The sequence below is a fragment of the Anomaloglossus baeobatrachus genome, chromosome 2 (genome assembly GCF_048569485.1).
Source record: "Anomaloglossus baeobatrachus isolate aAnoBae1 chromosome 2, aAnoBae1.hap1, whole genome shotgun sequence".
In the NCBI taxonomy this organism is placed as follows: Eukaryota; Metazoa; Chordata; class Amphibia; order Anura; family Aromobatidae; genus Anomaloglossus; species Anomaloglossus baeobatrachus.
The window spans coordinates 499559687-499586561 of record NC_134354.1 but is presented as its reverse complement, the minus strand read 5'-3'; the positions used below and the strand labels follow the sequence as shown (position 1 = coordinate 499586561).

General features: G+C 40.9%; 1 protein-coding gene across 10 annotated transcripts in view; it reads left to right on the top strand.

Moving 5' to 3' along the window:
- The window catches only part of DMD (dystrophin), a 4177531-nt gene that overhangs the window by 3364532 nt on the left and 786124 nt on the right, over positions 1–26875 (top strand). For all 10 annotated transcript variants that reach the window (XM_075336500.1, XM_075336497.1, XM_075336505.1 and 7 more), the window contains 2 exons: positions 6144–6264; positions 17129–17397. In XM_075336500.1, the coding sequence (XP_075192615.1) occupies positions 6144–6264; positions 17129–17397 (390 nt within the window). The remainder of the gene's footprint in view (positions 1–6143; positions 6265–17128; positions 17398–26875) is intronic.

Genomic DNA, 26875 nt, shown 5'->3' with positions numbered 1-26875 from the left:
ATACCATTCCAACTAAATCTGAACTCCAACATGACGCTCCTTTCCTTCTGAGGTTTACACTGGGCCTCAAAAGTAGTTTTCAACCATAGATGGGGTATTGGCAGACTCATGAGAAATTGTGTAATAAATTGTACAGTCCATTTTATTATTACCCTTTTTGAAAATTTAAATTTTGGGGCCAACTCAATATTTTAGTGAAAAAATGGTTATTTTTTATTTTCACATCTGAATGTTATACAATTCCAGGATCACATGAGGGTTAAAATTGCTCACTACAGTAGATTTTCAAAACATATGGGGCATTGGTGCATTTAGGAGAAACTGCACAACCAATTCTATGATCCTTTTTTTATTGTTGCCCTTGCAAAATGAAAAAAATATGGGGTTAAAGTAATATTTTTGTGGTAACCTTGTATATTTCATTTTCACAGTTTAACATTTAAAAAAATTCTGTGAAGCACCTGTGGGCTCAAGGTGATCACCACAGCTCTATAAAATTTCCTTGAGGGGTGTAGTTTCCAAAGTGGGGTCACTTTTCTGTTTATTCCACTATTTAGACATATCAAAGGTTCTGCAATTGGCATTTGCCATCTATTCCAGACAAATTTGCTCTCCAAACAAAAGCAGTTCCACCAGTATGAGCAGAGTCTCGTAATGAGTATCTAAGGTTTCTGATGTTTTTTGTTTTATTTTTATTTTTTATTATAATTTTTATTTTTTGATTTTTGATGTTTTAATTGCTGGAAGAGTGCTTTATGATACACAATTCTGGCTGTCAAGCAGCACTGGAAACTAAGCCTTAAGGCCCCGTTACACGCAACGACGTATCTAACGATATATCGCCAGGGTCACGGATTCCGTGATGCACATCCGGCATCATTAGCGATGTCATTGCGCTTGACACCAATGAGCGACCATTAACAATGGAAAATAGTCACCAAATCGTCCATTGTTGACACGTCGTTCATTTTCAAAAAATCGTTTATTGTTGAGGACGCAGGTTGTTCGTCGTTCCCGAGGCAGCACATATCGCTAGGTGTGACACCTCGGGAACGACGAACTACAGCTTACCTGTGGCCGCTGGCAATGAGGAAGGAAGGAGGTGGGCAGGATGTTACGTCCCGCTCATCTTTGCCCCTCTGCTTCTATTGGGCGGCCTCTTAGTGACGCCGCTGTGACGCCGCACGAACCGCCCCCTTAGAAAGGAGGCGGTTCGCCGGCCACAGAGTCGTCGCTAGGCTGGTAAATCCGTGTGACGGCTCCTAACGATATTGTGCGCCACTGGCAGCGATTTGCCCGTGATGCACAAACGACGGGGGCGGGTACGCTCGCTAGCGTGTAAAGCCCCCTTTAGGCCACCCAATTACTAATGTTTAATAGGATTTAATTGTATTTAATACTCCGTGTAGCTCAATACAAGTGTTGCTTGTAAAACTTGTTTTTGACATAAAGTAATTATATTAAAATCATTGAATACTCTGATTTCATGTAGATTTGTAGACCGGAGGATTTACACTCAATATAGAAGGAAGGAAGCATATGAGAAAAAACATACAACATGTTGGGGGGGGCCGATTACTTTTCAGTAAACAAAAATATTTATTCTTCATGTTTTGGAAATTATATCTGGTTACTCAAGGCATGACCTTTGTCACATAAGACCCCCAAAGTTATAGTTAGTGACAAAGATGATTTATTTTCAATCCATAATTTAAGTAATGTGAAATGGTGATGTTTTTCATGTCAGTAGAGAAAAGACTCAGCAAAATAGTGTGAATAATATATTAACAGTATAGCCACACCGTGTATGGATTTGATTACACTTCAAAGATATTTTTTCTGCCAGAAGTTAGCAAGGTTCATCCTTTTTCAGCAGCTGTACACAGAAAATGAAAGGTAAAAATGCAATGTATACAATACATTTTAATCACCCCTTTCCTTACACTTGCCTTGCCTGCATTTTCCCTAATAAATTGTGATGTATCTTAGTGTTTTGAAAATAAAAGAACAAAAAGTAGCCTCAAAGTGAAGGACGAACTAAAATATAGAAAAAAGTGCGCATACATAAAAAAAAATCCAGTAACTATTATTTTATATTAACTCAGAATGCAAGAAAGTGTACAAATATAGTAGAACTGAGCTAATTCATTATTTTAAAATTGCACAGCTTTTTGTGGCATTTGATAGAACTACAAATGCACTTACTGAATTACTTTAAAGAGAATTTGACAGCAAGATTTCCCACCCCAAACGATTTATAAGTACATGTAGCTCTTCCAAAGACCAGAATACTGTTACATGGCTAATTTGTTCCTCCATTACTGAGGAATCAGAATTTCAAATTAGACTGGAGAGCTCTGGTAGATGCAAAGCCTCTGTCACTCCAGCTCTATTCCCCACCAATCATCGCCTCCTTATGCTTGAATGTTGGCTCCATTGCCTAAAGCAAACAGGCTGTCAATCAAGCAGGAAGAGCCGGTGCTGGGAGGGGAAAAGAGCTGGAGTGACAGAGGCTTGAAAATTACAGCATTATTTGCATATTAATTCACATGCTGATTTCTCAGTAACAGAGGTATTTGAAAGAGATACTTGCACATATAGTTTGTGGAGTGGAATTCTGCTACCAAGTTTTCTTTAAAGGGGTTCCATACTTCAAATTAAGTTCCTCCACTGACTGCAGTTTGCTATACAGAAAACAAATCACACTTTCAAGGTGACAGTGCTTCAGGCCATGCCAAAAACCCGATACAGAAGCAGAGTCTCTCTGGTAGACAAGGCAAAGCTAATTACAGTGTGATTTTCTTTTTTATAGCATTACTTCAGCAGGCCTTTTTATTTCACCCCTGGAGTGGTGCTTTAAATTTAAATCCTGTAATCCCTGTATTATACTCACCCATTGGTGGCTTCATCTTTTATAACTACAGCTTCAGTCATTCTCCAGCAATTTGTGACCTGCCAGTAGCTCCAGTGTCACACAGTGTTTGGTTCTAAACTCCCCAAGGGTCATGGCAACTTCAGGCACTGTTCAGACTATAGACTCTGACCCTCCACACTATGCTCGGATGTCGACCAGCTGTGTGCTCATTAGAGATTGGGCTAGCAGGAGTTAATTTCTGCTAGTTTGCTGGTTACTATTTGGATCACATGTTACGGGACACCTATCACAGTTACTTCCCTCCTTTTAAGATGGAGGAATCTGTCTTGCCATACTGACTATAGCTTTTGCTAAAGCGGTCAATGTGCTTTTGTGTTCCAGTAACTGGTGATTTACTGCGTGTAGCTTGGTATGCTGTTGAATTCCTCCTGTCATCTGGTTATTTCCTCATTGCTCTTTATTTTCCTCATTATCATTTGCTGTCTGATTACTCTGTGTGAGCGTGCTGCATACTAGAGTTTTGTTTTACCCAGTTTGTCCATATCTGTGAGTTTTACCAATTCTGTCCCGGTTCTCCCCTGGGGTGGTGGAGAGAGGATATTAGATCAGGGCTGACCAGAAGTAGGGAAAGAAAGACATCATCACCATTAGACATATCTTGGGGAGTAGGGACAGCTAGGACCCCATAGCCAGAGGGCCAGTTTAGGACCCCTGGTCTCTGTTATTCCCCCACACCCAATGATATCTAATGTCTCATGGAGCTCTTCAATATAAAAGAAAAGAGCGCATATGAGAAGCACCCCTGGATTAACTTGAGTTTGTATATAGAAAACTGCTCAACTTAGGAGGTTGTGCGCCCCCGCACAACCCAAGTTGCAGGTTTATAGATCCTCCAGGTGAGGGGATCCTCTCCACTTTTGTTACCGCTGGTGTGGTTGCTGAGTCCGGGCTTAGTAATGCTCCAGGCTCTTTGATTCCACTGGCACCATGGATCTTGAAGCACCTGTGCAAACTTCCATCCTCCAGCTAAGGTGTTCTGATTAAACTTGGCAGGTCTTTCAATCTAAGCAGCTTCCTTCCGAATTTCCCTTTGAGGGAGTAGGCATGAATGGAGATAAGTGTTTTGGTCTGTTGGAGCGCTATTAAAGTAACTGCCAGTTGCTTAAAGGTATTAATCTTTAATATGAACTCCTGTTATTACACTACGCGTTTCAGCAATCCACTGTTGCTTTCATCAGATAACTGGCAGTTATAGCGCTCCAACAGACCAAAGCACCTATCTCCATTCATGGAGCTTTTCAGGCTCACAACTCATTACATCTCTTTGAAGTCCCTATTCTGGCCTCATTCTGGCTCTTGTAGAGATGCATTTGGAGTTTGGTACATAACTTTTGTCTTCTGGATAGTCAGAAGTTCCAGACACAAGATAGTGCTGTGGGAATGAAGTGACATCGATAAAAGGTGAAGCTGACAAAGGTGAATATATGACAAAGGACAGTGGGCTTAGATTTAAAGTGCCACTTTAGCTCTGAAAAATAAATGCTGGAGTGGTGCTTTAAGGTTTTTCTTTACACATAGATAGTTTTTGAATTTTAGATGCATACATAAAAGAAGAATTTTTAATGTGTATTTTTTATCATGTAAACGTTCTTTTTTTCTTGTTGCTTTCCAAGCCCTACAAAGAAACCCATAGTAAACTTCCCCCCAAAAAACGTGTTCCTAGAGCATATGTTTTGAAATTAAAAAACTGGAAATTCTAAAATGCAGCATAAAACTCTCAACATGATTACACTTTTCATGTAATCATTGCATAATGTATTATAGACTTGAAGGTAACTTATGGCTGCATAACCAATGCTAATAACAAACTCCCAAAAAAAGATAAACAAAGCTGAATTTTATGCTACCCTATTTCTGGCTGACCATGGTGTGCAATAGAAGCAGTAAAATGATAACAACTGTTGTTTGTAAATAGAGATTAGTAATGCTATGAAACTGTTGCATATACTTATGTTTCTGTGAGTTAAAGGAGTTGTCCACTGCTTGGATAAACACTTGTCATATTTCCAAGTTTTCCACCAGCGCCGTTCCAGTGGTGTCAGCAATCGCTCTCGCTGGGATCATGAGAGGTTGTTAAATCACACAAGCCCTGAGCCTAACCAGCGCCAGCTTCATTCTACTCTCCTTCAGATGTATAAGTAGTCAACAGAAAGCGACTGGCCTCTCACTTCCTGTTGATCATTTATATGTCCAAATGCTGGACAGTGAAGATGGCGCTGATTGGGCGCAGGACTTGCATGATGTTACAACCTCATGTGAGCCCAGGGAGAGTGAGTGTTGACACCGCTGGAAAGGCACCAGCACTGGAGGTCAGCAGATGTTTTTTTATTTTAACAGGGGAAAACATGGGGAATGAAAAGGGCTTGTCCAATTAGTGGACAACCCCTTTAAGTACATCAGTATGTGCAACATTTCCACATGCTGTTTGTGAATTGACTTAAAGGGAGTTTGTCAACATAAATTGACTCTTTAAAGCAAACACAGCGTCTTGTAGGGGACATAGCCCTAATAAAATTCATATCTCTAGTGTCCAAATCTGCTGCTTGTCTACCAGAATCCTTCTTTATTCTCATATGCTTGGAGCATCCTTGGCATGTCGGTGTGCCTTCTCATCTACTTTCTCATACATCCCTCACCCTCCTTTGGCTCCTGCAAAGGCTGAGCTGCCAAACAAGTAAGAGTAGGCCAGAGGTGGAAGTAATGGAAGCGTGTTTTAAACCCATAAAGGTTGCACCAAGCTTCTCATTAGCATATGCGAATGATGAACAATTTCTGGCAAATGCTGCCACAGATTTGGACACTAAAGATACAATTTTTCTTAAGGTTATATCATGACGGGCAATCTGGATATGGTTGGTATGATGGATTTTTGGTCTCTGGTTGAATGCAACACGATAGTTTATTAATTAGTAGCAGAAACAGCAAAAAAAAATTAAGCACTGTGCCAAGGTGAAAATTACAGACGTTGTATAAAAGAATGTGATCATATGTACTTAGATAAATGCACTGTACAAATGGATATCGCTATCAATGGATCTAAAGTGTTTGGGTACTCATTAATTGCATTGTTATGATTAGGACCATTGAGAGCCCTCATGTAGCGATACTCTACATATAACCTTTTAGCGCTAACTTAAGAGGAATTGTACATATAAGATCACTTGTTTGAGCTTGTGGAATAGATGATTTTATTTTTTCTTTCTTATAGGCTTTCAAGAGGGAGGTAAAATCCAAGGAACCTGTTATCATGAGTGCACTTGATACTGTGCGTATATTTCTGGCAGATCATCCCTTTGACGGCCTGGAGAAACTGTACCATGAGCCGAGAGGTAATTGAATTGAAGACAGCCTTGTAATCACATATTGATGAAAGGATCATGATGTCTTAGAATTTCATGAATTTTTACAACAGCCATCTCTTTAAATGTAAAGTGATAGCTTAAAAAATTCCAGGTACATACATAAAAATGTAGCTCATCTCCTTAAATTGAACTTGCTGTCTGTCAGCTCGTGTTTTTTTCCCAGCTGCGTGTTCATCATTTTAATGTCTGTTTTGGTCAAGACCTAAAATGAACTAGTATTGTCCTCGAGCAATGCATGAAAATAAGAGTATTGACCTTTGCTCTAAATGGTTGCCCCTCCAAAGCCTCGTTCTCCCTCTACACTGTTGTATGGAGTAGAAGATTTAGTGAGACAATGCTTGAGCTAAAATTTATGGTTCATGCTTTCCTCAAAGGCAGTATATATTTCATTTTCAAGTTTCGTGAACGTCCCTTTCCGTTTAAAATAAGTCTTCCATTAGAATCTCGATTTTCTTATAACGTTTGAATATGAGAAATTATTCATGAGATGTAGAGATATATAGACAAAGTCATCTTTTTAAAAGCCAGGAATAGAGGTGAAAGATCCCGCACCAAATAAATTCCTTTTTTTTCTTGGAATGCCATATATAAGTGATACAAGAACAAAGAGCTCAAAGGCTGGTGAGAGCCCCTCCTTACGTGTTTCGGACATACATCCTTACTTATAAGCATCAAAAGCTGCCTTTCCTTAAACTCTTCTCTACTTTAGCCTCATTTTCAATGAATACTACCAAAATACCCCATCCTTCTGTCTGGTAGTCAATGGCATACTGATCTTAAGATCAATTTCAAAGACACATGAGAAAAATTAACAGTGGCAGAGTGATAAAATTCACTTATTTAGGATTGCCCCTGCCCCCACCCTCATGAATAGAGTCATAAGAAATGCCAGCAAATTGTTTTCTCATAAACAGTGCCAGAAAAATGCCCTCATCTTCATGTCAGTGCTCTCAGAGCGCCCAACTAAATACAACAACTAATTTCCCCTGATAAACCCTAGAAACTTCAGGTTTTTACACTGCTGCCCAAGATGGTAAACTCACTGCTGCCAATCTACTTTAGCCTTTATCTTACCAATCTATCTCTGAACTTAAAAGTCATGTCTGACAGTCTGGTTACTAGGGATACAGCAATAACTTCAGTCTTTCACAGAGGTTGCCAGGTAGTATGGCCCTAGCAACCAGATTAAAGGACCCCATACACATTAGATAAAATATATTGTGCACAGGATCTCCTATTTCTCCCCCAAGTTTGTTGGGTACATAATAATTAGGTGGTTAGAATTTAATCTGGGAGGGATATGAGCTAAAAAAAAGGGACAGTGACAAGATGAGATATGGACTGCCCTTGTAAGGGGAGGAATTTTGTGGGTACACAAGGAAAGTTATATCTGGATTTGAACTATTGATGCCCACCCACACCTTCGCCTGATGATACTGCTGGTGATGTACAATAGGATGGGTGAGATTTTCCCAAATTTATGTCCATTCCATAATGTATCTGGGTTTACTGTTTATTGTGGACTACTGTCCATGTGATAACAAATAATTATTCTAACTCTCATAAAACCCAGTTTCAATCTACCATATAGATTGAATTGTTTATATAATAACTTTAATCTGTCTATACCTGGTGGAGAGGAACGATTACCTTCCACTTTTGGTAGTTTTTGGACAATGCACCTATTATGGGGCATCCGTGTATAATTTTTAATATATTTGTGGGGGTATTTATAATTTTTAAACTATTTATTAAAGATTACGATTTATCTGTTACTCACATGGTGCTTGTTCTATTAGAATTTAATCTCCTGATCCTTTTTTCGGTATGTAAACCGAAGATCCAATCCTTAAAGTGGATGAAAAGGTGCTTTATTTTGGAGTGAAACCCCACGCCTTCTTCAGAATAGGTGCCGATACCAATTCTGAGGAAGGAGTGGCGTTTCACTCTGAAACGCATTAATGAAGCACCTTTTCATCCACTTTACAGACTGGACTTTTGGTTTATCCACAGCAGCGCAGGTTGATCCACACTTCTCCAGTTTCCTGTTTCCCCAAGCTGTTATCGCTTCTATACTGGTTGTGTGTCACACAATCACACAAGATGAGCGGCCTGCTCTCTTTCACCTTTCTCTTTTATTGGGTAAGACTCTATGGGATGTTTTTTCCATAGTATTGTTTTTTTTGGTAGGGTGATATCCCATTGACAAATGATTCTAGCAGTGGCTCTCTCAATGAGAACATAGGAATGCTTGATCAAGATAAGTATTTCTGTATATGGGGGAGTCAGTAATGACAGGAGTGGACATATCATTGGTGCAACCTGCATGGTTGCAAACTATACCAAAAGATAAGGGGGTCCATTATTACCTCTAAAGCAAGAGGAATTGTGCTTTATGATGAGCTCTTGGGCTCCATAGGGCCCATATATTTTTCTTGCCATCTTCTGTCTGTGTCCGCTAGTAGGGGAATTATAGCTGTCAACCTGATGATCTTCAGCCAACATCTATCTAATGCATATGGCCAGCTTTCAGGGGGTTATCCTGGAAGCAAAAAAAATATTTGGATCTCAACTTACGTTAATTTACTAATACACTTTACTAATTGAACCTTAACTTAATTTACTTCTACATTTTAATTATAAAGCCCTCCTTCTGCCTTTCTTCTGACACAGTCATCAGTCATGACTCGTGAGAGAAGAGTGAATAAACTCATCCTTCCAGCCAGTCACATTTATTACATTACCTGCACTAAAAGGAAAAGAAAGCTCTGTCTGTTTTAGATCTCAAGTGAAAGTGGAGTTATCTGGACAAAGAGAAAAGGGGTGAAATTGGACATTGTTACAGATTTCATAAATAAAGGGGTTACACCACAAATTAAAACAATTAAATAAAACTATATTATTGACTTAATTAAATTAATGCAAAAGCACCACTCGCTAGCATCTCCTCTTTTAGTCAAAGGTCATGTGCATAGTACATGCATTAAAATAGCTACCCACCTCTGTCTTTTGCCATTTCTAATGCTGTTGTGGTTTTCTTCTTCACCACTTCTCCACAGCTTTGACTAGCTTACTCACATAGCAGATAGTTAGTAATGTGAGTCTCTTAAGATGACCCTAATAAAGTGTCTTCCAGTCTTCACAGAACAGAATACTGTGAGCTGACAAGTCAGAACTGTGGTCACATACTGCAGAAAAACCATGGATTGGAGCTAGAAATAGCAGAAGGAAATGATGGGTAATTTTTATACTGCACTCGCTATGCACAGAATATATATGGCTAAGGCTATGTGCGCACGTTGCATATTTGCATGCAGTTACACTGCGATCTGCACCGCAGCGTAACTGCATGCGTCCTGCGTCCCCAGCATAATCTATGAAGATTATGCAGGAGCCGTGCGCACGTGGCGTATTAGAGCGCAGCGCTTCGGCTGCTGCCCGAAGTGCGCGTTCTAAGAAGTGACATGTCACTTCTTTCATGCGCTCTGCCTGCAGGTCCCGCTCTGTCTATGGGAGGGGCTGCAGTCAGAGCGCATAAAATCGGCTTTTTTTTTTTCATTACGGACTCTTTATGCAGCGATTTGAAGCGCATGTGTGCTGTTCAAATCGCTGCAGAAATTTCTGCAGGGACAGTATGCAATGTGCGTACATAGCCTAAGGCTTCTTTCACACGTCAGTGATCCCGCTACGTATGTCACTGTTTTTATATGTACCGGAATCACTGATATACCCATTAAAATCAATGAGTCTGCGTACACATCAGTGATTTCTCAGTGTCCGTGTGTCCGTGCAGCACACATGCAAGTCCATGTGTTCTGCTCAGAAATAAGTCCGTTTTTCTCCGGCAACACTGATGTCACACCGACCACACACTTGCCTGTGAAAACATGTGCCTGTGAAGTAAAATGATTTTCTATACTCACCTGTCTCCGGCACTGCTGTCTCCTGCTTCCAGGCCAGCTAATTATGGCAATGAATAATCACTGCACTGCCACCCGGACGTAACAGCAGCGGGGAGACAGCAGCAGCTGGAGACATCAGCACCACGGAGAGCAGCACCGGGGACAGGTGAGTAAAAAGTTCTTGCTCTCCGTGTGTTATCACTGATAGCACATGGAGAACACACGTGTGTCAAAATCACAGCACACGGAGGGACATACACACCTTTAGCATATCAGTGAACAACATGTGTTTTTCACTGATCTGTGAAAGAGGCCTAAAGTAGTAGATACTAAAAGAAAAACACCAGAGTTCTACTTTAAGTTTTGCCACTTTTAAAGCCGAGAACACAGAACAGATCATGAAACTTTTCAAGACTGAAACAATACCTTTTTACTTTACTAACACATTAAATTCAAAGAGATGAAAGACGTCTAAAATAAAAATTCACAAAACCATCATGGATCATTAATCCCTTCCCTATATGGTAAAACTGATCTGACTGTATCATTCTCCAGATCAGTATGAGTACATATATATCAAACATATATAGTTAGTTTTCTTTTCATGGTGGTGAAAAAGAAAATGATTGTAAAAAAAAATCTTTCTTTTGTCGCCATTTTGTGAGAACCGTAAAGTTTTTTATTTTTAGGGATCTGGGGCTGTGTGATGGCTTATTTTTAGCATCCTAAGCTGATGCTTTTACTGATAACCATTTTCCTTTAGATGCAATATCTTGATCGCCTCTTATTGTAATTTATAGCAATGCTGCAGCTGCCAAAAAAACATAATACTGATATTTTTAATTTTTCATTACTCTGTTTTCCAATCAGATCAATTTATTTTATATTTTGACAAATCAGACATTTATGAACTCAACGATACAAAATATATGTATTTTTTATTGTTTTATTTTCAATGGGGCAAAAGGGCGAGATTTAAACTTTTGTATTTTGTATTTTTTTCAGATTTTTAAAAAAAATTTTCACTTTTAATTTTTTCTAGCACTGCCCTGTGTAGCAGAAATCATGATCTCCTATGAATGGCGGCTCGCACTTGGAATTCACAAGAAGATCATTATGACAGACTTATCAGCCAACCTCTGGCTGTAATGACACAAATCGGCACCCCATGATGACCTCATGGGAGCACCAATGGGAGTGGTGAATGTCTCACTCCCCTGCCAGCGCATGTTAAATCCTGCTATTATAGAATACAGTGGGATTTAACTGGTTAACATCTGACCACCTGAAGCTATTATAGGTACTTGATGTCTGATTAATTCAGCTGTCATGTGCAGGGAAAGATGTGAGCTTGGCATGTGAGCCCGCATAAAAGGCAGGAACACAAGCTTTGACATAAATATATGGGTTAAATCACCACCCCAGTATTTTTTTTTCACCGCTGGAGTAGTGCTACTACTGAGTCCCCTGCCCCCTGTATTATACTCACTTTCTTGCATCTTGATCTGTTATCACCGCTACTCCAGTTGGTCTTTTCCGGTTTGTGAAATGCTGACTGCATAAATAAGATGCAGAAATAAGAAGTGATAAAATAGAGACACAAACACTGAAGGTCGTCACTAAGGCTACATTATCCCCAATCAGTATCCGCTGAAGTTTTGAGGCTGCATAAGTTCGGCACCATCTCCGCACCTTACTTCACTTGCGTTTTTTTAACTGCGTTTTTGTGTACAGTTTTTACACTGCATTTTTGTTGCATTTTGGAAACTGCATTTGTGTCTCTGTTTGGTGCGTCATCCTTTAAATAAAATTGTTTTGTTTTTTTAAACTTCCTGGTATTGACATCATTAGGTACGGATTACATGCGTTTTTGATGCGTTTTCTTTCAGCTGCATAAATGTGTGTTTTTTACATGCAGAATGTCCGCATCTAATGCAAGTCTATGGGGAAATTCTGCACAGAGGACTCAGTGTACCCACAAGAGAAATTGACATGCTCTAACTTGGGAAAAACACACCACATGAGAGTTTATGTGTCGCCCGAGGGTAAGGGGTACTCAGATCCGGGCCAAGGGGTCACTTCTGTAGGTATCACGGTGTCGTGACCCGGTCTGTGATCACAGGCTCCACAACCAAAAAGGGGGATTATGTACAGGGTAATTTGTAAGTCTATGATCCGTGACGCAACCCGTGGTGTGCGGTGAGGTAATGGAGCACCGCCGGTGCCGGTCAGAGGATCCCGGGGATGGTGATGGGCAGCAAGGTAGTGATTTTCCCTCCACGGGTAAGGTGTTGTTGTCCCGGGACCCCGGTGTAATGGATTGGGGAGTGACAGGTGCAGTCCACAGCTTGGACAGGGTGGTGCAGGAGTACTCACAGTATAAGGCAATAACTGACACGAGCCCAGGAATTAACCAAGTTGCTGGTAACTGGTGCCCACGGCTGCTGTGAGGACGGGTCCCACACCCGTGTGTGTAATTCAGGTGTTTTTCTCCTTCCTGATGTCTGTGTCTGTGTCTGCGCCGTGCACAGGTCCGGACAGGGTCCTGACAGTCGGCACCGGCGGGCCACTACCCTGCCCCGGTCCACTTCGGTTCCCTACAAGTGGCTGGCCTATTCCTGAGGCCCTTGCTGCCGCTCCTCCTAGCTCCACAATGGAGCTCCTTCCAGACTTCTCTCCTCCTGCAGACTGACTACAGCTCAAACTCTGCTCTGCCCTTCCGAAGCTCCTCTCGCCCCCTGCCCAGGAAAATGGGAGTAGGGCCTGATTGGCTGGTGTGTATCTGTGTGGGAAACTCCCCAAGGGAGAGTGAGATCTGCACCAAAAAGATGGATGCAGACCTCTGTGACACCCTGGTTTTGCCAGGGTGGCACACTTATGTAGAGTAAAAAAGAAGCACAGGGGGCACGAGATTTCTATTAATCCTATCCACTTTACTTGTACTGTAAAACACTATGTTTTTTACGCAGCAGCAAAAATGCAAAGCCTTTAGGATTCCTGCAAAATGACTTCTAACTCAAGAATTATCTAATTTGGTTAAATAAGATGTCTTTGTTGTCGATAGCAAACAATATTGAATTTATACTTCCAGTGCAGTTTAAATTGTGAACTCTAATTGCTATTTCTGAGACTTTTTCATAGATAAGGACTAGAGATGAACACATTGTTTGAAATTAGAATTCACTGGCTTCACTGAATGTTACCCAAAATTTCAATAAATGTGCCCAAATCTCAAAAGAGGGAGTGAGATTTCAATATGATATGTATATGCCACTTACCCAGTGGAATCCTGAGATGGTATCTGACTGTTTAGTACAAACTGCCCATTAGATACCAAATTGTGTGCCACTGGGTGCGCTGATCTCTAAGAAACCGCCAATGTGCAAAGTATCATAATGTCACAATTGCAAGGCATTATGGGGAAGCCAGTGCCGCCATGCGCATTGTATTGTACTGCCCCAGCACCAGCAGCCGGGCTGCTGCTCGGATCCGGATCCGCGGTGGCTCGAGGGGTCTCCGGACCCGAGAGGGATCGTGCGGACACTCGAAATAAAAGGGGATTATTTACAGGAGATTTTGTAGTTAGAATTCATGACGCCACCCACGGTGTGTGGTAAGGTGGAATACCACAGCTGCTGTTAGGAGCGCCCGGTGGTGATGGAATGGCAGCCAGGTGTTTAACCCCTCCGTGGGTAGGGGGGGAAGCATCCCAGGCCTCGTTGATGGTGAGAGGGGAGCACCGTTGGGAAGGAAAGGGTCGCTGCGTACTCAGTCCAATAACGCTGACACCGACAACTTGTAAGCCAAAATTCTTAGCACCGCTTTAGCAGGGAGGAAGTACACTGGGATCTCATGCCCGATGGTGTTGCTTGTTGTGACCTTTTCCTTGGCACTTTCTTTACTGATTGGCCCCTGTAGTATGGAACTAGTCGGAACCCGCTAACCCATATGGCTAAGGGAGTGAGCTTGCTCTCAGGGTTCACGCTTGGGATTTTCTGGACTATGTATTGGGAAAGTCCTATCCGACTCGTTGCGCTAGTACCCCAATTTTGGAGCGGGTGGAGGACGAATCATAAAGTCTTCACACTCGTCGGGTAAATTACCAGGACGCTTGAAGCTACTTCCCGACCTAGGGTCCACGTACCCCGCCGTGCCCTGACCCCTGCCCGGAGATGGCTCAAGCCCGCCGGCTGCCCTGCTCGGCAGTTCCGTGCCCCTTGACACGATCCCCTGCGACCGGGGTTCCAGCTCCTACCAGGCCCAGACCAACGTCTGCCACCTAGTAACTGAGGAGCCCAGCTCCTAACCTCCTCCGACTAATGTGTGACTTCTCCTCTCCAGAGTCACCACTCAACTGACTACTCCTGTCACTCCTGACCCTCCCTAACCAACCCCCCAAGTGGGGGCCCTATTCCCTTCAGGTTATCCTTGGTGTGTCTGGTGGGTGTGGTGCAGAGTGTTTTTAGGATATTTATTAGCTTGTTCCTAGCAACACCAAAGGCCAGGGACCCGTAACCAAGGAGGAGATGGACACCATGCAAAAGGGCAGATCGCACAATGTCCTGTGACGACTTGATAGGCCAGGGCGTCACAGTATGAGTGTGTGAAATGGTGCCAGGAAGAGTTTTTTCCGTTTTGGCTCTTAAACCATAAACACATCCATCACGCTTGTAGATGTCATCTATTTGGTTCAGTCTACATATAAAAACAGCATGGAGAAAAATGTCAAGTCGTTTTCAGTGCCCATCATAGATTTGTACAGACTAAAAATGGTAAAGCCTGTTCACATAGTTCTGCCAACAAGATGTAATTAATTGTTGACACCAATAATTTCCAGAAGAAAAAAAAAAGACGCAAATGTGCAACACAGTGTTGGCAGGTGTTTAACAGCAATATGCCAGTATCTCAGAACGTTTTCTAGCATATGTTCAGAAACTTTGTGACTTCATGCAATATGAATTGCTTCACACGGTGATTACCACCCATCCATTATGTATCCATTATGTCACAAACAATAATTAACAACATGCCAGTCTGTTTTATCTGTGTGCGGTCTGTGGCTAGCAAAATTAAAGATAATTTCCAGTGCTCCATCAAAAGCAGGGTTAGAATGCCTCAACAGGGGTCAAAATATCTGTATAAGAATATTAAAGTAAAATTATAATAAATCAGAAAAAATCTTCAGAATAGTAGGAAAAATGGAATTTAAACATTGCTAAAAACTAAAAACTCACGGACAACATATTTTTTCTCAGAATTTTATTATTTAAGAGGAAAAAGAACATTAATGGAAGCAACTAAAAATAAAGGGAATCTAAGGTTAATCTAGTCTTGGTTCAATTTGTAATATTTTTAGAATTTTCATGTGGGGGATAATACAGAGCTTCACAAGTCGTTTCGTACAAAGTTACTTGATCCTGCTGGCATGTATCAATATCTGGTTGTATGCATTGAGCTTCTTAGCTGTTCTTAGCCGTGGTGGGTGTAGATAGCCACATTTTTTTTTTTTAAATTATATGGCCCTGATTTATGAAAGTGATTGCTGGCATAAATTGTATTGAAATATCTCAAAAATGTTGTGAGTTTTGGTGTTTTCACACAAGTTTTGCCTACCTCTGTAAAAGTGGATCAGGATGGGGATAACACGGAGGTTTGCCACCACAGCTCATCTAATTCAATGCAAATTGTCCTTTCCTTGTAAGGCATGCCTAATTCATTAAGAAAAAAAATGTCTGTCCCCCTACATGCCCTCTCATCAAGAGCGGCATGATCATTGCCAGTTTTGATGAATTGGAGCCTATGTTTTTATCACAGAATCATAGAATGGTAGCATTGGAAGGGACCTCAAGGGCAATCGGGTCTAACCCCCCGCGAGTGCAGGTTTTTCTAACTCATCCTAGCTATATGTTTATCCAGTTTCCGCTTGAAGATTTCCATTGATGGAGAGCTCGCTGCCTCCCATACTAGCCTGTTCCACTCTCTGACTGCCCTCACTGTCAGAAAGGTTTTGCTAATATCTAATCTAAAACGCTTTCCTTTTAGTTTTATCCCATTGCTTCTTGTACTTCCTTGTGCTAATGAGAATAGGGTAGTTCCCTCTGCACTGTGACTACCTTATAGATATTTGTAGACCGCTATTAAGTCTCTTCTCAGCCCTCTCTGTTGCAAACTAAACATTCCTAGTTCTTTTAGCCAGTCTTTACAGGACATGGTTTGCTGACCTTCTACCATCTTGGTTGCTCTTCCTTGGACTTGCTCCAATATATTGATGTTTTTCTTGAATTGGGGTGCCCAGAATTATACACAGTATTCCAGGTAAGGTCTGACCAGGGCAGAGTATAGGGGAATAATTACCTCTCTTGATCTAGATTCAATGCTCGTCTTGATACATCCCAGTAGAGATGTATCAAGCAGAAAAGCCATAGGAAAATATATTAAGAAATGCATCAGCATGAAAATTTAGACAAAATTTGAGTTAAAAGCAGTATGTTTTTGAAGAATTGTAGTAAATAAGAGATGATAAAAGAAAAACACAAATCTTGAGAGATAAGTGCTACACTTGAACAGCCCTTAACATTGAGAAACCATTCCATACAATAACATTTCTGGTGAACCTAATGTAATTGATACAATTTGGCACAATATAGTAAGTAGCTCACAGATATGTAAAAGTTGTAGTAGGTCAAAGTTGTACTTTTATCATCCAAAATGACATTCTTACATTTTAGAATATCATGGCTGTTACTCACACTTCTTACATTATAGGAAACCTTTCATCTCTTCTTTTTTTTATGCAGACCTTTTGATACAGTCTGTATGAATTCTCTGTTAAATTAGTTATTCGCTTGGTGGAGACTTATGGTTGGAAATGCATTGGAAAATGGTCAATGTAAATTAGTTTTCATGCTAAAGAAAGTTTCATTTTCTAGAACATCATGGAGAAGACCAGTCCAAGAATGTCAGCCGAATCCTCCAGAAGCAGGTTGATGATGTAAGAACGGAGTGGGACACGTTGAACGTGCATTCAGTGGAGTGGCAGAAAAAATTAGATGATGCACTTGAAAGACTTCAGGAGCTCCAGGATGCAATGGATGAACTGGACCATAAACTACATCAAGCAGAGGCCATGAAAGGGTCCTGGCAGCCAGTGGGAGATTTGCTGATTGACTCGCTACAAGATCATATAGGAAAAATCAAGGTCAGTTCTAAGAAATATTTACTACCACAAATATTGGATTTCTATTTCAAGATATTTGTTACCAAGTAATAGGCAATAAAATTGCACTAAGAATTGAAATACATATATACAGTGCAAATACTAAAGGGTTTGTGTGTTTTTCAATGAACCAGTTTAAAAATAAGTATTGTTTTATTTAAAGTGAATGCATTTATTGGTTAATTCTTAAAATAACAATATAAGGGAAAGTAAATAATGTTCAGTACAGGGCCAACTGGGCAATGCTGTCTTTTGCTCCATAAGACTGTGCTATAGGTAAAACACAATGGGGCTGATCTCTCAAAAGTGTCTAAAACAAAATTTTACCACTTAGATAAATTTTATTTTACTGTCCAACAAGAAAAAGGATGGGAAGGGGCGATGTCAGCTCCATGAATCCTGTAGTAGCTGAAGTCATAGTTGCAAGATTGCCTGGAGCCGCCCGGATCAGTGCTGTAAATGCTGAAAGAGGAAAAAAATAGAAATCTCCAGTGATGATTTTTTTTTCTTGAATAAAACTTCTCATTTATTTAAGTAGTTTAAAATAGACATTCATGGTAAGAAGCATCTAGATATATGTCGGACCTACACGTTTCGGCAGAGCCTTATTCATCGTCAATGAAAAAGGTTTTGCAGAAACGCCTAAAGGCCACTTTACACGCAACGACATCGCTAACGAGATGTCGTAGGGGTCACGGAATTCGTGACGCACATCCGTTCTCGTTAGCGATGTCGTTGCATGTGACACGTACGAGCGACCGCTAACGTTCAAAAATACTCACCTTATCGTTGATCATTGATACGTCATTCAAATCCCAAATATCATTGCTGCTGCAGGACGCAGGTTGTTCATCGTTCCTGCGGCAGCACACATCGCTATGTGTGACACCGCAGGAACGAGGAACTTCACCTTACCTGCGGCCGCCCGCAATGAGGAAGGAAGGAGGTGGGCGAGATGTTCGTCCCGCTCATCTCCGCCACTCCGCTTCTATTGGGCGGTTGCTTAGTGACGTCACTGTGACACCGAACGAACCGCCCCCTTAGAAAGGAGGTGGTTCGCCGGTCACAGCGACGTTGCTAGGCAGGTAAGTCCGTGTGACGGGTCCGAGCAATGTTGTGCGCCACGGGCAGCGATTTGACAGTGACGCACAACCGACGGGGGCGGGTACGCTCGCTAGCGAGATCGCAGCGTGTAAAGTGGCCTTAAGTCCACCATATATCTAGGTGCTTCTTGCCATGTCTGTTCTTTTAACTACTTAAATAATTGGGAAGTTTTATTTAAAGATTTTTTTCATCGCTGGAGACTTCCCCTTTTTTCCCCATTTTATTTTGCTATAGCATTATTTTATCTCTTAGTTTTCACCAGCAGCAAAGATAGTTCCTTTATATATTTTTGTTAAATGAAGCCCAATGTAGAAGTTTTGAGAATTTTCTCAATCAACATGTTTCCATTGTTCCTGACAAGTAATTGCCTACAGACATATGCCACATAATAGCCAGGATATATTTTTATTCTTTAACTGTTCTATTAGTTAAAGGTGTTTTCCCATGATCAGCAATAATTAGACAAAAAGGTCTAAAAGGCATAATATAGCAAAAGAACTTATTACTAGGGATGATCGAATACCTCAAATATTCGGCTTCGCAAATATTTTCCGAATAGGTCACCACTATTCGACTATTCGCGAATATTCGATGCGCAATGTAAGTCTATGAGAAACCCGAATAACAACTGTTCAGAACTGTTTAGGCTTCCCATAGACTTACATTGCGCATCGAATATTCGCACAGCGGCGACCTATTCGTCGGATATTCGCGAAGCCAAATATTTGAGGTATTCGATCATCCCTACTTATTACCCCTGCCTCTCCATCACCAGTATTCTGATATTTGTGCTGCAGCCCATTACTGGTCTATGTCTTGTGTCTGGTTCTGTATATGCAAAGATCACCCATAAACCCAATGATTGGGTAGTTAGCAAGTGACACAATATTAGGTATAGGGGAACAGAAACTGTCAGTCAGCCCATGACTGCTTCACGTTCAGAAGTCTATTTCTTAAGCCAAGTCATGCCATGAAAAACAGCCAACCGAGTATAAACAAGCCATCAACTAACTCTTTCTACCAGTTCCCCAATCACTTCTGATATGTCTCTGTGTCTTATAAAGCTAGGAATTAGATTTGTAAAGGATTTTCTTCATGATTATACATTCCAATGGATCCCCCTGGCATTCCCGCCATTACTTCCCCAACCAGTAGGGGCCACAGCTTAGCCTTTTTACCCATACTTCATAAGAACTGGTAAAGTATGTTCCATCCACCTCTATCATCTGCACAGCTTTAGACACTTTTCACCACTTCTATAACTTCTTAATGTGAAAGTTCTTTTTATAATCCAAACAATGCCTTCCCCTGTGACAACTGGTTGTTTTGTCCCATTTTCAAGTTTACAAATATGTAATGTTTCAGTTCTTTCAAGTTTCCCTAAAGAACTTAAGCACTGGAAAATTAGTTGAACTATAAAATTGCTAAATATTCAGTAGACCCTTAGGTATTGTAATGCAACCTGTATCTAAAATACATTTCAGATGTATACAAATGATTACCTGATCTATGTTATCTATTCCTGCTTTGTCTCTATGGGTTTATTTTATAGATACAATATTCTTCTAGTACATATTGTGAATTGTATGCAACATTTTCTTATTTTTTTTTTCAGCTCAGTGCCTCTGAATTAGAAGCTGCTAAAGGAAATTGATTAGTCTCAGCTGGCACACTGGCCAGAAAAGATGTAGCTATAAAACCTGAAACTGCATTAGGTGGACACTGATGTTTGATGCTTTGCAGTTGACCTGTAAAATGGTCATACACTAAATGCTAAAGCAAATCACAATAATAGAAACCTATGTTCATGCATTCATTTTCCGAAACATGTACAGGAGTAATAACATGAGCAGAACTGTAGAATAGGTTCATATACCGGTAGATACATTTTTCATATCTTTTTCATGGGCTGTCCACCTGATTGTGCTGCATTCATTTTATGGTCACCATTATCCAGCAGTTGTTTGTCATCCTCCTCCAACACACAATATTGGCTGACATCAAACCACATGTAATAGTATTCAAGATCATTTAATAACAGGGAAGTTAATGGGAAAAAGTGAACACAATATAAGGGCAGTAGGGCACACTATTAACTATTATGGTTACTTTCTATGTGCACTTCAAAGTATTGCCCATACTAAACATTGCTCATGGCCACTAAGTTAATAACAGGATTTATATTGTTCATTTTACATTTTTATTCCATTTTATAATATAACATATAAGCTATTGAAAGTATCTTGTTTTATGCTGACTCTGCATCCAGTTGTTTTATTTTTTTTCCTGCATTTCTATTGCAGTTTTAAAAGGAGTTTTTACTTTAAGTGTAGCCTGGTGCTTGAGACACTTGATACTCAATTGAGTAACCTGGTACTCTGGCGCCATGCTCGATCCGCCGTCCAGCATATTTTAAGGCTACTTTTCAGCCACTATACATTCGAGGATTACCTGCCAATCACAGTAATGCCATAGCCATGTTGGCTAGTGGCATTTATGTGATTGTCTGACAACATAGTGTCAACAAGCTTTTAAAAGACCCTGAGTAATGTACCCGAAATTAGCGCAGAGAGTTACTGCTGAAGTATGGACAGTGTATTATAGGGTCACATTGCCTGCTGGTGCAACATTAAACCAACAGTCCTTTTCACGGCTAATTCTAAAAGATTTTATTCTATACTAATAGTGATAATTAGTATAGGTTTAGTTTCTGGAGCATGGATATTGTTTAGAGGCATTTAGGCAGGGTTCATTGCCTTTCAGTACCTGCTGGTGCTGCCACATACAACCAAAAGTTCTTTTCAGGGCTAATTTGCATACATTCTATTCTCTAATAACACAGCTTTAATAATACAGCTTTACTTAGTGCTTGGTTAGTTTCTGGAGTAGGGATAGTGATAGTAATAATAATAATACAGCTCTAATAATACAGCTTTACTTAGTGCTTGGTTAGTTTCTGGGGTAGGGATAGTGTATTAAGCCCCCGTCACATTTAACGACTTACCAACAATCCTGAAAACAATGTGACCTGATAAGGATCGCTGGTAAGTCGCTGGGAGGTCACTGGTGGGATGTCACACAGTCAGACCTTACCAACGACGCAGTAACGATCAGCAACCTGTATAACAATCTCGGTGGGCGTTGGGACTGTGTTAGGAGGGCGTTGGTAGGCATCAAACACAGCGTTGTTTCCTGCCCAACAGGACATCACCTTTGAAGAAAATGGTCCCAACCATTCAGCAATGACTAGCGATTTCACAGCAGGGGCCTGATTGCTGGTAGGTGTCACGCATAACGAGATCGCTGCTGCGTCACAGAAACGGTGATGCATCAACGATCTCATTAGCGATCTCATTAGCAATCCCGTTGTGTGTGACAGGGCCTTTAGAGGCATTTAGAAAGGGTTCACTGCGGTACAATCAATGAAGCTGCACATACAATCAACAGTCTTTTCAGGGCTAATTTAAATAGATTCCAGTTTCTAATAACACTGCTCTGAGTCTGCAGCTAGTGTAGGGTTAGTTTCTGGAGTTGAGATAGTGTATTAAAGGCATTTAGGCAGGGTTCATTGAGTTACAATGTCCTTGATGCTGCCATGTGCAAGCAAAAATTCTTTCAGAGACAATTGGCCTCTTACCATGCATGTGTCAAAAGGTACATTAGGAGATAGTGTGTGGTGATTCCCAAATATTTGAGCAGCCACAGTCAGTAGAAGCCTACAGTGGGGAAAGGCAATTATGTCTCAAGAGGTGGATTATGATGATGAGACATACAATGATTGCTATCAGGTTATGTTAAATCAACAAATCACGAGGGGGACCAGAGTGAAGAAGTGGAAGACAAGGTGGTGGATGATGGAGTCACTAGCCTAACCTGGTAAGATGACATGCAGAGGAAGCATAGCAGTGCAAAGTGGGAGAGAGGAAGTTTGATAGCCAGAGGGCAACTGTTCCCCAGAGCACCCACACATAGCCAGATCTCAGGCCAAGTGTTAGGTGTTCCCCAGTCTGGTGCTTTTTTAGGGTAAGTGCAGATGACAAAAAAATGGTCATTTGTAACATGTGCCATACCAAGCTCAGCATACGACAGACCACTGCCAGCCTGACCACCACCAGCATACCCATGCACATATCTTCTAAGCACCCAACTAGGTGGGCTGAATGCCTGGGTCCACAAGCAGTGTCTACAGGTGACACATCTGCCTTTTCCCTTGTACTAATTGCTGCACAATCTCCTGTCCAGTACCCAAGTGAGGATGCCTCCCCCCCTCCACCTGTCACTACACATTTGTAAACACCATCAGCAACCACATCCACTTCCTTGTCCCCGCACAATGTTCAACTGTCTCTCCGTCAAGCCTTGGAAAGCAAATGAAAATAAACATCCACACACAGGCCCTACTTGCCTTAGAAATCTTGATGTTTAGACTTATGGACACTGAGGCTTTCTGGAACCTGATGGTGGTGGCAGTCCCTTGGTACTTGGTCCAAAGCGGTCACTATTTTTCATCATGTGCCATCCCTGCCTTAAGCAACCACATGTCCCATAATATCACCCATACCCTCACTAATGCAGTTACTTGGAAGGTCCACTTACCCACCAACAGGTGAAAGAGTGCTTGTTGCCAGGGATGCTACATTTCCTTGACGGCACACTGGGTGAACCTGGTGGATGCTTAGAATTGCAGGCCCTAGTTCCATCAGGGTCTCTCCCACACACTTCACAAGTTCCTCCACCCCCCTCCTTCTCCTTATCCTCCATCTCTGAATTGTCACCTATATCAGTTGCAAAATGGAAGGACTGCAGCACTGCCTAGGTGAAGTAATAAAAGGCTCTGCTGAAACTAATTTCTTTAGGCCATAAAAGGCACACCACTGCAAAGCTGTTGAAAAGTGTAACAGACCAAACAGATTCATAGCTCTCACCACTAAACCTCCAACCAGACATGGTCATGTGTCATAATGACCATAACCTTGTGGCACTACTCAGAAGCCAGGTGTGTGTGTGTCCTGGCTTCAGAGAGGAGTAGAGCGCAGGACCATAAGTGCAGACAACTTCTGATCGGGGGCAGTGAGCATCTTTGAAGCCGGTTATGCATAAACCCGGCATCAAAAAAGCTCACAAGTTCAAAGCGGCATGTATGCATGGCTTTGTGTCATGTTACTATGACGCTGGGAATTGTAAAGCATGTTATTATGCCCACAGGGGATGAAAACATGCTAAGCAGGCTGACTAGCCAAGGAACTAATGCCTCTGTGAATAGTCACTGACCTAATTAGCATCTCATAAAACCTATGGAAATACATTTTCGAAAGATCTGTTTATGTGTGCTACAAGATGTAGGGACTGTTAGGGAGGGATTATAGTTGTGCCCCCAGAATTGCTAGTGGTTCTGGGTGGACTGGGATCTGACAGGTTTCTCTTAACATTTTTTTCCAGGGAAATCCATTTTAGCGTCTCTTTTCTACGTTTTATTGTCAGTCCGTAATAACGGAGTAAAACTCTAACAACATTGTTTCCAGCAGCAACTTGGTAGTCACAAATGTGTCCAGACGTCTTCCTATGCTGTTCCCATTCTATTTCAGCAGTGTTTCTATTCATTTCAGTGACTTTCAAGCCCCCCAGACCTCCCTTTGGGAGTCTACTGGAAAAATACTCGAGTTCCCTATTGACTTCCCATTATACTCATTACTTAAGATGAGCACTAGAGCATTACAAATTGCTCAACTCGAGTAACAAGCACTCAAGCATTTTTTTGCTCGCCCATCACAAATATTCAGTGAAGACAGACTTTCCCATTGCTGAGATAGAAGATGGCAGTTGTTACTGATGAGAATGTATGATGACGGAAAGAGAGAGGAGCTAGAGGCAGAGGAGGGTCTAGAGGTAGAGCTCCGCCCATTCCTCCATCTTCTATCTATATAGAATTTCATCAGTAAAAACTGCCATCTTCTATTTCAGTAATGAGAAAGTCTTCACTGTATATACTGTAGATTTAACCTCAGAATTGAGAATTTTGATAATGACTGATCAGTTCTGGAGAGAGAAGCAAATTTGTCTAAAAAGCTATATTACAAAGTTGCTTATTTTCATGTGTTCTATTGATTTATGAAATAGAAATTAAAACAACAGTTACACTTTAAAGGCCGCTTTACACGCTGCAATATCGTGACCGATATCGCTAGCATGGGTAACCGCCCCCATCGGTTGTGTGACACAGGCAAATCGCTGCCCATGGCGCACAACATCGCCCAGATGCGTCGCACTACTTACCTGCCCTGCGACGTCGCCGTTACCGGCAAACCGCCTCCTTTCTAAGGGGCGGTTCGTTCAACGTCACAGCGACATCACAGCTGTGTCACTAAACCGCTGCCCAATAGAAGCAGAGGGGCGGAGATGAGCGGGATGAACATCCCGCCCACCTCCTTCCTTCCACATTGCGGGCGGGAGGCAGGTAAGGAGAGGTTCCTTGTTCCTGCGGTGTCACACGTACTGATGTGTGCTGCCACAGGAACGAGGAACAACATCGTTACTGCTGCAGCAGCGATATTCGAGAATGGACCCCCATGTGCAATGATGCAAAATCGCTCATAGGTGTCACGCGCAACGGCATCGCTAAAGCAACCGGATGTGCGTCACAAATTCCGTGACCCCAATGAGAACGCTTGAGCGATGTCGCAGGGTGTAAAGCGGCCTTTAGATAAACTAACTGCAGCCATGAGGTCACATTGTACATGCAGTTCGAACTGTAGAATACATACTATAGACAAGAAGCTGATCAGAATTATATATAGGTTTATTGGAAAAGTTTCAGTACAACTTATTAATTTAATAATATTCCCAGTGTACATGCAAATATAAAAAGTCCATGGGGCGGTCCTACTTGATGATTGACAGCATCTTTCCATGTACAATCATAGAGGGAAGACTGTTAATCACTGAACAGGACCTCACACTGGACTCTATTTATACAAACACTAGAGATTTTAATGAATAAAATGCAAATTTTACTGAAACTTATCCCACAGAATTATATAATAGTCTGATCAGCTCCTCCTGCCCGATACCATCCTGCCTACAGATCACATGTTATTTTCAACATGACCGGTTCCCTTTAAAATGCACAGCAAGATACTGAGAAGTCCTAGCTACAGTCAACACTGTGGGAGCATAGCTCATCTTTGGACTGGAAACATTTGCTTTCAGATATGCCCCGATAAGAGCTGCACAAAATCTTTCAAGCTGTTCTACATTACAGTGAATAGGGAAGAAGTGATGTAAATAAATTTACATTACACAGATATTGGTCATGCATAATCGTTATCCACAGGGCATAACAGAGCTAAGTGCAGATCAGTACATTTTTTTCCTAAGGTGGGGGATTACAGCTTAACCTGTACTATAACATAAAATTGTTCAAAGCATAAATAGTCTCTTTTAAAAGGATTAGCATGCTTGAGCAAAGGATTAGTAAACATTTCAACTCTATAAGCAGTATATCGTCAGTAAAAAAAGAATATATTATTGATTAAATTTACTTAGGTTTATTTTCATGTATCCAGGGTTCGTACCCTGAATTACATACGCACTGTTAAGTGTATTACAGTTATCAACTACTATTACAAATATTGTTCCTGTGAAAGAAAGTATATATATATATATATATATATATATATATATATATATATACATATGTATATAAAATAAAGTATATATAAGTGAAAGAAAGTGTATATATATATATATATATATATATATATATATATAAATATATATATATATATATATGTGTGTATATATATACTTTCTTTCACTTATATATATATATATATATATGTATACATATATCTATATATCTATATATATACATACATATATATATATACATATATATATATATACTTTCTTACACACACACACACACATATATATATACTGCGTGTGTGTGTGTATATATTAAAAAATGCATATAACAATAATACACTCTACATCATGCTGTGATTCCAATGTCACTGTTTGAAGTTTTAATTGATATTTTTATGTCATCGGAAATGGGTCTATGAGGCTTGTCATGAATTGCCACTCATCAGTTGGCTAAGGAGATTGACATAAGTCCATCCACCAAAAAAAGGTAGTTTTGGGATAAACCCTATGCTGAAAGGTCAAAGGGATTGTCCATTAGTGAACATCCCCTTTTCAATGTCCCTAAGTAAAATAAAAAAAAGCATACCTACCTCCCATAACAGTGCCACTCCTACTTTCTGAGCTCAGTGTCCACTGGTGATCTCGAGACATTATTTATATCATGTGATTGCCGTTGCCATTCAATTCACAAAGATAAAATCATGGCTAAAAT